We start from the raw sequence: 17,193 nt of genomic DNA, 5'->3' as shown, positions 1-17,193 counted from the left end.
CACCCCGCCCTGAAGAGGCAGTGAAATCTTCCCCGCTGGGCATCTGAACATATAGTGGGCTTCAGCCTCTACCTCCCCTATGGTGCATATTCGCTCTCGTGGGATGTTGTCATGTGCATGCACAAGGACATGCTTAATCCCAGGCGTATCCCTAGCGCATGGACTCGTCCATCTTTCGAATGCATCCTTTTCCATGTGGCACATGTGACACGTTCATAAGAATCCTATCCTTGCTTTGTACGTCCAAGCGGTGGCATGAAGATTTATTAGTGCCAACAGGGTTCTGGTCCACCTTTAGCCCTCCTCAAACCTGTGACAGAATATACTCCTAAAATCTTGATGTTTATTTGCTGCAAATTAGGGCTTAGCCTGGGATTAAGCATGTCCATGTGCATGCACATGACAGATGTACTCGGCTCTCCCAGTCTCTACTCGAAAGCAGGAGGATACTCTGAGCTGACCAATCGTGATGTTTATCGCATGTGACATGTGGATCTGCATGTACCTCAGGATATAAAGAATCCATCTCCAGTGAGTGTCAAAAAATGCCCTCTGTAGAACTCATGTTTCGTCCCTATCTCTGCTGATGACACCCAGGTCTAGCATATGGGTAGGCCGAGAGGATCCAACCAGATGCTCCGGTTGATCTCCTATTGTGAGAGCTTGAGGTGTGGGGAGTCTAGGTTCAACTAAAATGTGGGGAGATGATCCATCTACAATCCATGTGCATGAAACCATTCAACTGCCTCCGAGTACCATACCTACTTTGAGGCCATCTTCTCTGCGAGATGGAGGGCCATCTAGCTTCTCTCTTCTCCTCCCTCTCCCTCTCATGATACAACTGCACAGAAGACTCTAATGTTGGCCGAGGGAGATGGTCTCTGTCTAGGGAGTATACAGGTTGAATGTAAGTAATGGTTTGACAGAGAGCTAGTCTGGAAGAGAGCAACTCTCACCAGTGGAGCTACCCCAAACTCTGCATTTATTATGTCATGGGGCACCGATGGCTGAACCAAACCATATGTCCTTCCCTATAGTCACAGCTTGCATGTAACCTCGAGAAAACTATAACCTGTCCACATGAATCCAAAGACCTGTTTTCCACATGAAACCAAAGACCTGTGTCCCATAAACCATAGGCCTGTTTCGTCGAAACCAAAGTCCTGTTTCCTCTCAAGAACCAATGTCCTGTTTCCATGAGAGAGATACTATCCAAGCACGGTTGCCAAAACCTAGAGAGAGAAAGATAGAGGACGTGTCAAGCAATCCCTGAATACACATAAGTCCAAGATGAAGAATAACAACACATCTCTTCCAAGAACATCATCCTGTGTATATGTAGCTTGATCCTCTGTATCCCAATCTCTAAAACAAGGCCTGCAATCCACGATGAGAGAGAGAGAACAATATCCACGCACCAGGGCCTGTAATCCACTGAGAGAGGGAGAGAGAGAAAGAGAAATTGATCTCTAGTCTCCACCCCTGCTTCCATCATCGGCCGTGCACTCCTCTACTCATGAAGAGAAAAGGGAGAGCGGAGACTGCACTTTGAATTTTGGTCCACACAGCAGAACACTGCCCGCCTGGTTGCCGGTTGCTTGCAGCCCGTACACACAGCTCGTTTGGCGCCCTTTTTGCTGGCTGCAGCCCATATGCGCAGCAGTGCCCCTTTGCTGGCCGTAGTGCACCTGGCGCCCACAGCCATACGCAGCCTGCCTGGCGCCCGTTGCGCAGCAGCAGCCTGGTCTTCCACACGTGCAGCCACCTGGTAGCACATGTACGCGCAGCCGCTTGGTAGCACAACCGCCTGAACTTCCTCACGGACAGCCGCCTGGCTGCTCGTTCCAAGGTGATGCGCCCGCCAGTGCCTCACGATGACTCTCCCGGCGACCTGACGATGACCATTACCCAGCACTCGTCGTTGACCACACGGCGACCACCTCTCCTTCAGCTCTGCCACCCTTCGCTTTATAAAGAGGCGTCACCACTTGCTTTTCTCCAAAAACTAAAAGCAAGAAACAATAGCAAAAACGCCTGCCCAAAATAATAATAATATTTGAAGTCATCAAAGGTTATTAAACCTTATAAACTTTAAAGTCCCTTTTGTCCCCTTTCACACTTGGGCTCGCCACGTATGGGTTTCCTTTTCATATCCAAACTGATGCATGTTCACACTGTCCATGCCGTGCCCGTGCCCACCTGCTTGTTGTCCAAAGAAAAACAAGGGTGGTAACATACCTCCCTCTTGAAAAATAGCAAGCGTCCTCGATTGCACTCAATAACTCAGTAAGCATCCAATGAAGAAAGAGTCCTCATATGACCAAAGCAATGTCCCTCCAGTGCATCTGGGTGATGAAACAATCATCCTGGACAATAAGGCCACACTGTCACATTGAAGTGACGAACAACTCTTGCTTGTTCCTTCAGAACCTGTAGCAAAAGTCTAAAACCAAGTGGGGTTAGCCAAAAACAAAACCATGCATCATTCTACATATGACAAACATATGCATGACACATATGCATTCGCAAACAATATGCTCCTGAAGATGCTCTACCTACTCCAAAATAACAATCTCAAGGTTGCTCGCAAGCCTTACACCCATAGGTATCCACGACTGAAGGTACAACATGAGCATATGAAAGCACTCGATGCATCTAAACTATACATCCACTAAGTACTTTCCACATATGTCCCTCTTGATGCTTTACCCACTCTGCACATGGCTATCCGCAGGAGCCACACTCAGTGATGCATCCATGAACATAATAAAGTACTTGATGTATCATACCAGTATACATGCATCTCATCCTGACACATCCAAAGTATTACCCATGTATTCCCAAGGGTACCAGGATCCAATGGCACCAGAATACAACAATACCTCAGAAAGTGTATAAATACATGCACAGATAGAGTTCAATCCATATATGAACCAAACCAACTCTAGGACTGCTCGCAAGACTTATGCCCTTCATAGAGTCTCGAAGTGTTAGCTCAGGTTGCCGCAGACTTTGAGCTCAACCAAACCATGCCATTCCAAAGGAGACCAACTCCACAAATAGCATCACCTCAATATCCAATTGACCAATCCTGTGGTCAAGAACAGCGAGAACCATATGACAAAGATCAATGTCCCAATCTTCCTCAGTCATACCTTAGTTCCAAAGGCAAAAACGATCCATAGTTGCAGTTATATGCGGCCGACTGTGAACCATACTCAACTTTACCATCTCATGTGACTAGTACACAATATCATAGAAGTCCCATAAGCAGATGTACTTTCAGCTATCAATACCTTCGGGTGAATACAAAGATATCACCAAAGCGACTCCTAGATGACAACTGAGCGTGTCTGTAAAACAAGGGAGCGAAGGTGCTACCCCCCTCTTGAGCATCAGGCAATGCTCTAGACCCCAGCTCTGCTAAACCTAAATGAGCCGTAGCAAGAGTCGGCTCCAACTCAAAGGCATCAAGATAAAGCTGCAATACCTTAGGTGAATTTGCTAAGTCACCCTCCTCCATCAAGTGGTAAGCACAAGTCCCAATGACGCATAGTAGATCACCACTGCTAAACATAGAAAGAAGCTGCCTTCCGAACCGATGAAGCCTCCGTGAAGATACCACTGGTGACAAAATGTCGTAAGCCATAGCCTTCAACCCATGTTTTGCACCATAACACTTCAACTGCTTTCTTGTTCCTGGCTGACTACTTCCTGTCCTTGGTGTCTTTTTTCCTGAGCTTCATCTTTAGCTTTTGCTCTTCACCTCATACAAGCAAAGACACATAGTCCTGCACTGTCTCCTGTACTTTCTTTTCACCTTCCACATGTTGAAGCTTTTGTTGTGACAACCACGGGCTCGCCTCCTTGAGAAAGTAGACGATATCCCGGCGATGGAACCATGAAACTGGCCTTCAAAAATCTGACGGGCGTTGAAACAAACACTCGCACATAAATCACTTCATCACCCATGGGAACCTGGAAAAGGAAAACAAATAGGGGAGCTAGAGTGCTCCTGCAAATAGTACAAGGACACCGATTGGTCCCAAAACGCAGTGGTGCCCCTTCCGTATTTCTTTACTTGAACAAAATTTGAGTACAAAGTACAACTGGTCGAATCCTCTACCAATAGGATCCTTTATAGCTTTCACCCAGGACTTCCAAATAGGAACAAAAACCGAGAAAAAAGTGGATTCATAGGGAGATCAGAGGACTGTTTTTCTGGAGGTGGGATTTTGAAGAAGGCCAATAATGGGCAGAGGAATGAGTTTGGTGAAGATTAAAAGTGGGGTGGTTGTTGAGGAGTTTCATTGACAACCCCATTCACAGTTTTTAGGTGGCTAATATGAGTTTCTAATGGTTATAATTGGGATTTTAATGTAATATCTCAGCAATTCAAAACAGAGGGATCAACTTTAAGCAAAAGTCTATTAAATTGGGGCTTTAATATTAATCAATGGCTGTTTTGGCTTGCTTTAATCATGTTTTATATTGTAGAAAGAATTTTCACTTGAAAGCTTCAAGAAACTTAGACACTTCTTATTGCTTTCTGTCTGGCTTATTATTGAACTTTTGAAAGGCATGGCATGTGTACGTATTTTTGACATTACATTAATTGATGTTGTGTTTGTTCTCATCAGGTTCAAAGCAATAAATGGCAGCCAATTTCTGGACCTCTTCCCACTAGTATTATCTACATTTCTCTAACTCTTTTATTTGAGCACACATAAGTTTTCTTCTAGATCACTTATGTTTTTGTGCAGTTAATCCCTTGCATAGACAATATGTAGGTATGCACATGCATATGCATGCACGGGGATACACATGCATGCAAGCATATGTGTGCATAAACATTGTCCCAACATATGCTGGACAAGTCAAAACGTGCATGTGAAAAAAAGTCTTTCTATTTGAAATTGTTGCCTTGCTCTCAAGGCATGAAGTTGGGTTATTGTGATGAATGAAAGAAACAAGCATAACAGAAACAGGAGTCATAAATATAGTTCTTTATTCCTGATGCACAAATGGTGGTCTTAGGTCCAAAATATATGTAGGAGTGGATGCTGCCAAGTGTGCAGAAGAGGAGGAAGACTGGTCAAGTGGTGCATAGTCTAAACGAGGTTAGATCTCCTTATGTGGATCATCATATTTGATTGTGAGATCGACCACTGTATTCGCCCAACACACTTGCCAGGGTGGCCATGCAAGAAAAAAACAACTCTCGGTGTATGCAAGACCGCTTGCAGAATGCAGGATCTTTCAGAGCACAAATTCAAACTTAAAGTGAATAAAAACAAAATGGAGAATCTCACTGTATTATTGACTTTCCTACAACAGATGGCTATAAACTCCACACTTGTGTGCTCTAGTGGAGTGACCTTCGATGACTGATTTGGAACTGCTGAGAGGCGTGTATGTTAGAAAGAAGCCAGGGTGCAGTATACAGTGAAGGTTGATAACTGTGCCAGGCTCTCTATAGAGGCTTTGTACACTGATGTGACTAAGACGCTCGCTGGCCCATCTCTTTCACAAGGTTTCCTGAGCCTGCAACGGTGCAATAGGTTGATGCTGCTGCTGTCACTAAGGCTGGTCTTAGGATTGGGGATGCATCTTGCCCTCCTGCAGGATTGCTGTGTCCACTTGGGACAATCTCTGGCGAGATGCCCTCGTTAATGATGGGCGAGACACTCCGAGTAGGCCAGAGATTTCCAATTCCTGATCATCACAGTGCTAAAGCATGACATAATACCGTAGTAGGGATTCCCTAGCTATCACCCTGATGTCTGGGACTCCATCACTGTTTGAATCCACTGCCTTGGCTGTAATGGGAGACATCATCACAGTGCTAAAGCATGACATAATACCGTAGTAGGGATTCCCTACTATCACCCTGATGTCTGGGACTCTGTCACTGTTCGAATCCACTGCCTTGGCTGTAATGGGAGGCACCATCACAGCGCTAAAGCATGACATAATACTGTAGTAGGGATTCCCTAACTAGCACCCTGATGTCTGGGACTCTGTCTCTGTTCGAAGCCACTGCCTTGGCTGCTGATGGCAGTGGGTTGGGGACCACAGTGCTTCTATAACCACTCCTATATTTCTTCTATATTGGATAGGAAAGGAAGTAGTATTTGGGAAGTCTTGGGAAGTGGATTGTAGCTGGGAAGACATTTTTGTCCTCCCCTGCTGGGGAGAAGTTAGGATTGAGGTCCAGTCAACAACAGAGATTTTGAGCTAGACTCGAGAGAAAACGAACAGTGCAGCACAAGAACAACACCCCCTGCATGAATTTGAGTCAATCAGGAGCTGCGAGAACCCCCCTCCGAACTTCTGCTGCCTGCACCCCCCCTCTTGTTGCTGCCCGCTGCCCGCCTGCACCCCCTCCTCTCGCCTGTGCACCCTTCGCCCCCCCTTCCCGACTGCACTACCTCCTTCCACCTACATGCCTCCCCCCCCCCCCTCCCTCCGCATTCGCATCCCCCCCCCCCCCCCCCCCCCCCCGCGACCCCTTCTGTCCGCCTGTACCAGCCTCTCGCTCTGCCCCCCTCCTGTGTCTCCCCCTCTCTCTCGCTGCCGCCTCCTTTCCCCCACCTGCACCCCTCTCTCCGCATGCGCCGCCTCCCCCTTGCTTCCCTCCCCTGCAGCTTCTTGAGTCCTCCCCCTGTCTCCCTTCGGCTCCGATTCTCCACCCTTCCGTTTCATCTGGCATTTTTTAGTTAGGAATTTTTCATTTGGCAAGCCTAGTCTTCACCTAGTCTTCACCCTTCAGGAGGACTCCATGGCAGCCACTCCGTCATCCCCATCCAAGGCCTCCGTCCTTTGCCTATCCTTCTCAGAAGCGGACTTCCAGCTCCTCGCTACAATAGTTGCATCCCTAGAGGCCAGCCGCCCAGCGTGTCGACAACTCAGAGATCTTCTATAGGCTACCCTCATTGGAGCGCCTGTAAAGATTACAGACAGTAATCCTTAGGGGCGCGGCTACTACTAGGTTGAGTTTGGCTCGCTAGCGGCGTCCGATAGAGTCATGCAGCTGAGCCCTATCTCATTGCGTACGGCCTAGGACTTCTTTGCAAGGTGGTAGCGCGGCTTTGACCGTGCATCTAACCCACTGGCTAGCATTTTAGGCTTTTCCGTGAGAGTCTGCTTCCCAGGCCTCTGGCAGGAATACCTTCCTCTTCTCTCGGTGATTGGTGGAGCCATTGGGAGAGTGATGGAGTCCCCCCCCACAGCCACTTCGTCCCTCGCACGGGCGGCCATGATTCCATCCCTTCGCATCTGTATTGCCTCGCCGGAGACAGTTCCTCACGTCATATCCCTTGCCTTTGGGGAGACCACCCCATCTTGCAGAGAGAGGAGTTCTCATGCCTCCCTGGCCAGTGTTTTATTTGTAGGCAAATGGGACACCTCGCCAGAGCTTGCCCTTGGTGCCAGTCCAGGAGACCGCCTCCAGTGGTCCCCCCCCCCCCCCCCCCCCGGCTCAAATCATCATCAAGGAGTAGGGAGAGAGGCAGGCCCTCTGGTAGCCAAGCACCAGGAGCCAACCATGGACGACTCTGCTCTACCAGAGAGTGGTAGACTGTTGGCCCGTGCCAGGGCTGCCAGCCAACTACCAGAGCTGAGCTGTGTCGCCATGCGTGCTAGGATGAAAGAGTATAGGAGGATTCAGTTCTGTCAAAGAATTGTTTCAAGCATTATCGCAGCACCCACCTGTCGGCAATTGTTGCCCCCCCCCCAGTCACTATGAGGGTCCCCTCTCCAGCCCCTCTGTTTTGGCGATCGTTACCTTGCCAAGACGACTCAGGCTCTCAGATTCCAGCGAGGCCAGTTGGCCCTTGGCAAGCCCCTCCCCTCACCAGTCCTCTTCGGTGGATCTCTTGCCACAGCTTCCATCTCCCTCTTCCCCGCCTCCCCACCCCCACCCCACTCAGCGCCCCCCCCCTCCCCCCCCCGCGCCCCCCTCTGGAGAATTCCCATTGCCCTCCGGCAGCGCTCGATCTGGAGTAGAGGTAGCCAGCGAGCTCCGTCCGCCGTTTGATTCGTCGATTCTCGGAGCCGGTAGAGATGACCATCTCCTTCTCCCCAATGAGGGCTCCCCCGCGAGAGTCTCCAGGTGCCCCCCCAGGGTCCTGGGGTTGCTAGTTGATTACAGTTTCTTCTGATGTCTTCCTATGGACGGAACTGATCTTTTTAAGCAGACAGTGGCTCCCATTTGGATTTGTGTGGTGTTTCATCGTTCCGGGCCATCCACGCCAGAGTGGCGCGATGATTTTCTCCTTTCCCCTGATTCAGAGTCAGTGGCTCTGCCATCTAGGGGCAGGCAGTAGAGCTCTCGCAACACAACTTCATGATCTGCACATCACCGACGTGCTCACCCACTCGAGCTCGGACAGAGTGGCGACACATAAAGGACATGATCCACGCCCACTTGGTGTGTCTTATCCCCAGGACCGATTGTGATTACTCCCCGTTGAAACCCACGCCCAAGTTCCTTTGAGTGGAAGGCAGTTCCGATAGTTCCGCCTTCCATAGAGATTGATATGCGGATAGCCTCATGGAACATTCAGGGTTTGGGGGGGCCTCAGTGCTTTCATAGGCGAGGCCTCCTTAGAGGAGAGCTCGATAGAGCTATAATTGGGGGTCCCATTGACATTCTCTTTCACCAAAAGCACCATCTTTTCGAGGGGCGTACCCGTCGGGCTGTGGGAAGATTTTACCAAGCAGGGGTCACACTTTTGGTCTCCCTCTCTCAGCCCCTCCAGGACGTAGGGAGGAGTTTGTATTTCTGTCAGTGAGCAGCTCTTGCCGACAGTGATTGGCTTAGGTGTCATAGTCACTAGGCGAGCGTAGTGGGTTACCATTAGGATTTGAGAAGACCATGTGGGATTCCTCAATGTTTATGCCCCGAACGTCGCAGCAAGTAGAGCCACCTTCTAGAGTATAGTCGTTAGGCCCTTCCTCAGGCTGACTTTTGGTGCACGGGTGGAGACTTTAACATGATCGAGTCAACAGAGGACAAACTTGGACGAGGCACGGCTATAGTCTTAGGCGTAGAGTACTCTGCTTGGGAGGAGTTGATCCTAGCACTTAGGGGATAGAACCCTTGGCATCTACGAGAGTCTGGGCGCAGTCTTGGGAGCCTATGCTTCTTGTGGTCCGATAGGAGGAGCATAGGCCCCAACCTCTCTTGACTTGATAGATTCTATGTGGATGAGTGGGCTTGCGGTCGCGGGGGCATGATTGGCATCTTCACCGGGCACTAGGATTCCGGAAAGCATCATACAGGACCCTGAGATCTGTAGCAAGATAGAGCAAATATGGACAGGACTCGATTTTATCTCAGGTTTTTCCACGTGCACCTTGGATGCGGGCCTCGGCAAGATTAATAGCTTTTTGCAGGAGGTAGCACAGAGTAAATTGGAGGTATTTCGTGAGCATGAGAGGAGCCTTTGGAGGGGTCTTGCTTCTCTCTAGTGTCTTCAAGAGAGTTTCACTGATAGTCCGTGGATTGAGAGTCAGCTTGCTGACGCCTGTACAGAGATCAAATCCATTAGGTGGAGTATAGATACCATGCCAAAGCCTCCTTTTGGACCTAGGTCGGTGATAGAGTCACTGGGGACTTATTTGAGATTGCAGGCTCTCACACAGAGAAAGAAGAGAGCCTACCTAGCCAGGCTTGAGTAGGAGCTATACCAGCTATTTCTTGGAAGGGACTGTAAGGAGGCCTGGAGGATCTTCCAGGATCATCGCCTTCCAACTCCGATTACTTCACCCAGCACCTGGCACACCTATGCCACCTCTCTCTACCATGTCCCCGAGCAGCAACCTCTCCCCCATCCACCCGAACCTCGTTCCCCACACTCTTCCTTCTTTCAGCTCAGCACGGTGAGAGATGCTATTGACAAGATGCAGACTGGGAGAGCACAGGATCATGATGGACTCCTCACCGAGCATTTCTCCCTTGCTAGGGACACGCTAGCCTCTTTACTGGTTCACATGTTTAACAGGGCTTTATGTGAGGGCTTCCCCGTCAACATATTCACATGAAAACGCGTTTCTTGAGTGAGAAACTCTGAAACCCCGAAACGCAAGAAACGTTTTAGAAACTCCTAATTTTTTTGTTTTCTCAAAAAAAAAAAAGTTTCTCAAAATGTTAAAAGTTCCTATTGTTTGGAACTTTAGCAATGCAAAATTATATAGAAAGAAAACCGAAACCTTGGTGTTTCTTAGCCGAAGGAGGAAACGTTCTGCCCCGAAACCCTAAAAACCCCGAAATGTCAAAAACCTCGAAACGTCAAAAACGTTTCTGGTGACTACTAGTCATCGAATACTATTGTACTTATCTTGAAAGCAGGTGACCCCATGGACCCCAACAACTATAGGACTATCATGATTGGTCACACCTTGGCCAAGATTTATGGTTCGATTTTGGAGCATGAGCTTAATAGATGGTCGGAGGAGCAGAGACTCAGAGCACCGGGGCAGGCAGGCTTCAGGAGAGGCCACTCCACACTAGATTATATCTTTACACTACGGGGGATCATTGAGGAGGGGAGAGCTCACGGGCAATGGATACACTGCTGCTTTGTGGATTTCCGCAAAGCTTTTGATACTGTCCTTGGCTATTTGATACTCTAGTTACACTTGCACTACTGTATGGTGCCCCCATCTGGGGTCCTAGGTTATACCACAAGAGGAGACAGAGGAGAGAGCCGGCCGAGATAGATATAGAGGAGGTATATGATGGGTGGAAGCCGATGGAGAGGCCCCTAGTGGCGATGATCTCACGCATGATTAGGAGTAAACCATCAGTGTGACATGAGATTGTGCGGGCAGAGATGGGGGCCTGCACTGATAGTGACAGAGGCTCTATTCCAAACAGTGACATACTGGCATAGGCTGTAAGAGCTTCCACTTGATAGATACCCGCGGCTAGCCCTGGAGTCCTCGAGACTGTTGACACTTGAGGGAGATATAGAGTGCTGGTATGCACAGGTAGGCACTTGGTTTGTCATGCACGGTATGTAGACGGAGGCACTCCCCCCCTTCCAGTACAGCATAAAGGCCCTGTCATTTGCTCTCAGCCGCACAGAGCGGAACAGGGTTATCAGGAAGGACATTGTCAGACTGGATACTCAAAGGACATGGAGTTCACCTAGTCGTCCACTGGGGACAAAGATGGCCTTCTACAGAGATCACCTCCTATGCCTGACAGAGGATGGGTTCATCATCCGTCCACGCTACATGGACATACACCTATCCTTTGGGGTGAGATGTGCGATCATCATCGCAGGACCTTCTCGCGCCAGCTCAGTTTTACCACCTTGAGCACCATGTAACAGTGTCCCATGAGGGATGTATTAGGGTGATATGAGAGCTCTCTGCTCATGAACCTAGATCAGATTTTAAAGTTCTAGATTTTTGTTATCTTTCTTTATTACTATTTTGTAGCTAGGATGATGTAACCTTTTGGTCTCATAGGTCATTTTGGCCTTTTGAAGACGTTAATACAACTCTCTCTCTCTCTCTCTCTCTCTCTCTCATAGGTGGAGAGATGGTATTTGCGGGTTGCGTGGCCATGATGGAGCTATTGTTTCTGACCCCACCATGTGAGAGCCATTGCCAGAGATTTTTTCATATCCCTCCTTACGGATGCCCCATTATCCCCATAGGTGGTGGATGCGCGAGAGAGGGTTTGGCGGCACACAAGAGAGGTGGATCCCCCCGCTCTTTGGACCTTCTTATTGACACCCTTCACAACAGAGGAGCTGGCCGAGGGATTGACGGCTCTCCCTAGGGACAAATGCCCGGGGGGCGGATCATGGATGGGCTCCCAGTTTCCTTCTTTCTTCACCACTGGGATCTCATGGAAGGTGGCCTTCGAGCAGCCTTCAATGAGATTATGAGGACAGGAGCCATGCCAAAGAGCCTTTCAGAGGGTTTGATTCACTTGATTCCTAAGGAGGGTGGTGATGACAGATTGGAGATCCGGCAATGGAGATCCATCACCCTCCTTGGGACCGCCTACAAGATTTTGGCCAAGGCCATCAGCCGGAGACTTTAGCCTTTCCTCCCTGACTTGATCCATGACACTCAGACGGAATTTGTTTCAGGATCGGAGCATTTTGGACAACATCTTCACTTTCTGGGAGGTGACAGCTTAGGCGAGGATGCGGCAGAAGGACCTCATTGTGCTTCTCCTAGACTTTGAGAAAGCTTATGATAGAGTTGATTGGAGCTTTCTGGAGGGCACGATGTACCCGATGTGTTTCCCAGTGGAGTAGATCCGTGGTGTTTCAGGCCTCTACTCAGCCTCCCACAGTCAGGTTCTCATTTAAGGAGCCCAAGGTGACAGATTCCCCCTTTCTCGCTTAGTCTGGCAAGGCTGTCCACACTGGCACCTTACCTCTTCCTATTTGTTGCCGAGGCCATGAGCAGTTTTCTCTCAGTTCAAGAGATGGGGCTCCAGGGATTGCGTCTCCCCATCCATACTCAGGAGGAGTTGTTGGACTCAGAGTTTGTAGATGACATAGCAGCATACCTTTCTGGATATGTGGGGAATCTCCAGAGATTCACAGAGGCGATTGAGATCTTTGGTCGCGCAGCAGGAGTGCAGATCAACTGGCACAAGTTGTGTCATTTTTGGGTGGGCTCTACACCCGCCCCGACTTGGTGTCTAGTTGAGGCTTTCCCGTGAATCCTGAGGGGCACTCTAGTCCACTAAATGGGATGCCAGGTGGGCATTGATATCTCCTGAGAGCAATAGCTCGCCCCACTTCTTGTGAGCATTCGGAGTGGTGGATGAGGGACCAAGGAAGCGGCCTATGAGTGAAGCGCTAGGTGACTTGCGAAGGATCCTAGAGGGTGCTGACCATACGGTGCTCGGCTCTGGGTCACCGAAGATACCCACACGTGCATCGTGGAACATACTAAATCAAGGAGTAAGAGTTGTTTTCTGAAATCGGGCATGGATCTGGTTGATTGACCTTGCTGGTCCTCAACGGATGAGTCCATGACTCTTTTATATGGATCTGTTGGTTGATCTTGCTAATCTTCCACGGAGATTCCATTTTGTTATGTGAATTTATTGCCGGTTACTATGAGCTAGGAACTATCGAAAAGGCCCCTGTGTGAACAAGTGGTGAGCGTTCTGGTTGCCAATGATGCCATAAGTACACTGATCTTTTGTACTAGAGCTCCACGAGGCTCTCTTTAGTCGGCGAAGTGGTGGCGGCGAACCAGGTCCTTCTTGCCATTATGTGGCACATTACTTCTTTTTGGGCCTTCTCCCGTGCATGCATTGGCTAGGTACAGCGGTTGATCTAGAACTTCCTGTGGGCCGGCAGTGATGGAGGCCTGCCAGGGCCAAGGTGGCTTGGGGAGTGACCATTCAGCTGCGACGCAGAGAGGGCCTAGGCATCATTGACCCCACCATTCAGAGCCGCGCCCTGCTGGGCAAGTTGATCGTTAGAGGACTTCTTCCACGTGGTGAGCCTTGGAATTCCTCTTGGCCTGGATTTCAGCCCATACTCGAGCCTGGGGTGCCCCTGGCTGTAGAGCATCAGTTGGATCTTCACAGAGATGCGGGCCCGTGGCTTTAGTATAAGCCTAGTGGGGCATGCTATGACGGATTCCACCATGTATCCAAGAGATAGAAAAATAGATAGAGAAGATAGAGGGAGAGAGTAGGGTTTAGAGAACTTTGCATAGAACACACAGAATAGGCTCCGCCCCCTTTTAAGGCATTTATTCAGGAACAATCCACGGGCTCGCAAGCTAGGATCAATACATCAATGAATACAAAAGCAAACAAATATGCCGATGTAGAAACCCAAGTCAAAGTCGATGTTGAGGCACGAGATCTTGATGCCGAGCACACCACAAGATCTTTCACTGGGCTAGAACCAAATCCCAAAGTACCCCAAGCTTATGAATGAGGTACACAAGTGAGAAGAGTAATGGGATGGCCCACAAGATCTCTCACTGGGCTAGTACCAAATCCCAAAGTACCCCAAGCTTATGAATGAGGTACACAAGTGATAAGAGTAGATGATGAAGCTTATGATGATCAACTGTAGGTTCAATGCCCAATTTGGAGTAGAAATAGCCCACACAATAAGGGTAGGACAGGGTTGTATGAACTAGAACTGGAACACGTGGCAATACAGTACTTGTAGGTGGCAGGAGACTAGTTGTACAGCAGCAGCAGTATGGCAGCAGGCGGTGGTAGTGCGGCAGAGTTTAGTCCGCGCAGTCAGCTATAGTACAGCATGGCACAGAGCAGTCAGCAAATGGCGACATGTGGCAGCAGATCCGGCGGTGGTAGCCAGGCGGTGGCAGCGTATGGCGTTGAACAGCAAGCGGTGGCGGTGGACAGCAGGTGACGGCATTGGCAGGTGTACGGCAGGTGAGGCAGCCTCCTGTAGGCGACAACAGTGGCGCAAGACAATAGGGGGCAGCCGGATGGCAGGCATCAATAAATCCCATGCTTTGATTGATGTAGGCGATGATGATCTCCACGCCTTGTCCATGAAGATCAAGTGAGGTTCATGCTAGTTTTATAGTTGGGGGAGTCTTGCTTTTTGCTTGAAAAGCTAGCCAAGCTTTTGTTTTTCTTTTTACTTTGCTTTTTGTCTTTTTTTACTTTATACTAAAAGTATTATTCAAATATGGCCAACTTTTCCAAAGTTCTTTTGTGCTTTGTTTTTCCAACTTTAGGGCCTTTCTTTTCGGCCCTAAGGTTGCTTTTTTCTTTTCTGTCGTGCTCAATATCCTCTTGCCTGTGGAGCTCCTGGCTCGCAGTCAACTCAGTTTGACTTTTTGCTTTTCTTTGCTTTTTGACCAAAACTGGTGCTTTTTCATGAGCAAACCTTATGGTCCCTTTCCCCATACCTTCTTCTATCTGTCCAATGTCCGATCAAGGGTTCCATCATGTGAATAGTGCTAAGAAAGCGAAATAGCTACATTCCCTCCCTCTTATATCGCATTTGTCCTCAACTGCGGAATACAAGTGTACCAAGCATATCCATGAGTTCCAAGTACTAGCCCCATCTGGTGAGCTTGTGCATCTGGACATCCCCCATATCTGTGATGTCATCTGTTTATCTAGCAACATCTCAATGCCTTATCTTTGACCAATGGCTTTGTTCTTGATGGTTTTTCTTCATAACCTGTCACATGTGTTAGATAAAAGAAATCCATACTTGCCTCTTGTAAAAACTAGACACAATGTAGTCAACAAACAGGTATGCATCATTCGCGTCTACTGGGTATTCCAAGTACTGGCGAGGTAGTCTGGAGCCCAGTGAACTATCACATGCCATAAATCCAATCATTGTCCACGCATCAAAAACAGTAGGCGAAGCCAAAGAAATTCGAATATACATCAGTATGCAATGCACATGTAAAGATCCTCCTGTTCATGGAATGTCCTGTCATGGTTGAGCATCTGGTCTCATTGGAAACTACTACTGAGCTATGTGGCTCGCCAAGGAAACCGCTTAGTCAATCATCAGGGCCATCTGGTCATTATGACTGTGCGAGTGGTCATCAATAGTCATCTGGGCCATCTGGTCGCACCGATCGCCTGACCGTGAAATCCAATATAGTCATCTTGGCTATCTAGTCACTATGACCGCCCAACTGTGAAATCCAACAGTCATCTGGGCTATCTGGTCACTATGACTGCCTGATTGTGAAATCCAAGGCATCTAGCACAAAGGCCGCTCAATGGGTCATCTGGCATGCAACCGACCCAAACCAGAGCATGTCCAATTAACCATTACATAGGTAAATAATGATCAATTACATTCCAGTATGTATATACAATGAAGAGGACTAGAGGTACAATCCCTCTCTCTAGAATTTGTCTTGTTCTCAAGATGTCTAATTTTGTACTTTAAATACATCTAGACCAACTTCTTCCTCATAAGCTCGAAGTATCTCTGGATAGTTCTTGAAGTATTCCTTTGCTATCCATTTCGCGTCCAATGGTGAATAATTCTTGAATTTCAAGAGGAACTTTCTGACCACTGTCTTTTCGCTTATTCTCACAGATGAAACACAATCTGTTCTGGTTGCAAAATCTCTTCTTGCTATTCCACCTCTAGTGGATTCTCCCCTGTATATGGTTTCAATAAACTTACATGGAAGGCATTATGTATCCTCCAATGATCTAGAAGGTCCAACCGATAACATACATTGTTGATCTTCTTTGTAATCTGAAAAGATCCATAATACCTAGGAACAAGCTTTGGGTCCTTGTGCTCCTTGGCTTTAGACTTCCTAAGTCTTGCTTTCTCGAATCTCAACAGGACCCAATTCCCTTCTTCATATGAGACCTTCTTCTATGCTTATCGGCAGCTTTCTTTTGCTTGCTTGAGATGTCTCAATAGTCTTTTGAACCTGTGCAAAAGCTGTATCCAAATCTCGAACAAACTCATGTGCATGGAAAATCTCTTTCTTGGTTCTAAGCACGAGCAATAATAATGGTTTGTCATAGATAATCTCAAAAGGAGCTTTGCTTCTAGATGAATGCGCGGTGTTGTTGTAAGCATACTCAACCAAAGGCAAATACTTCTCCCATTGATCCTTTGCTTTGAGAGCATAACAGTTAGGCATATCCAAGATAGTGAGGTTTGCAATCTCACTTTGTCCATCGGTTTGAGGATGATAAGCCGAAGAGAATTTCAGCTTTGTCCCCAATCTTGTCGAAAAGAGCTCTCCAAAAGAAACCGGTAGTCTGAGGATCTCTATCCTCCACAATGGACTTGGCAATCCATGGTGCTTGAAAATCTGCTGAATAAACAATCTCGCGGTATGCTCTGTGCGAATGGTCTTCTTCACTGGAATGCAGTGGGCTTGTTTACTGAATCTATCAATTCCATATACCATTATTCCCATTTCCTGACTTTGGCATTCACACACAACTTGTGCTTTTGCAGTTCCTGAAACACAATATCCAGGGGCTTTCGATGCTCTTTCTCAGTTTTAGAATGCACAATAATATCATCAAAGAAAGTAGCAGCAAACTTCCTATGTGGTTGATTCTTTCCATGAAGGTAGGTTGGGGCATTGGTAAGACCAAAAAGGCATCACCAAATACTCATAAAGTCCAAATGTTATCTTGATATGCGGTCTTGTGAATGTCCTCTGGAACAATCTTGACTTGATGGTAACCACTCTTCAAGTCTA

At 48.1% G+C, this 17,193-nt stretch overlaps 1 protein-coding gene across 3 annotated transcripts in view; it reads left to right on the top strand.

Annotated features, from left to right (window-relative positions):
• The window catches only part of LOC147636757 (cyclin-C1-1-like), a 117,064-nt gene that overhangs the window by 13,261 nt on the left and 86,610 nt on the right, over positions 1-17,193 (top strand). For 2 of the 3 annotated variants that reach the window (XM_086800281.1, XM_086800280.1), the window contains exon 2: positions 4,641-4,686. In XM_086800281.1, the coding sequence (XP_086656407.1) occupies positions 4,655-4,686 (32 nt within the window). In that variant the 5' untranslated portion in view covers positions 4,641-4,654. Of the gene's footprint in view, positions 1-4,640; positions 4,687-5,037; positions 5,121-17,193 lie in introns of all 3 variants that reach the window. The other variant, XM_086800282.1, reaches the window with a different exon arrangement.

Source organism: Cibotium barometz, chromosome 7, assembly GCF_041138505.1.
Source record: "Cibotium barometz isolate CiBa-2024 chromosome 7, ASM4113850v1, whole genome shotgun sequence".
Taxonomy (NCBI): domain Eukaryota; kingdom Viridiplantae; phylum Streptophyta; class Polypodiopsida; order Cyatheales; family Cibotiaceae; genus Cibotium; species Cibotium barometz.
The sequence above is the reverse complement of the archived record's forward strand: the minus strand, read 5'-3'. Positions and strand labels throughout refer to the sequence as shown.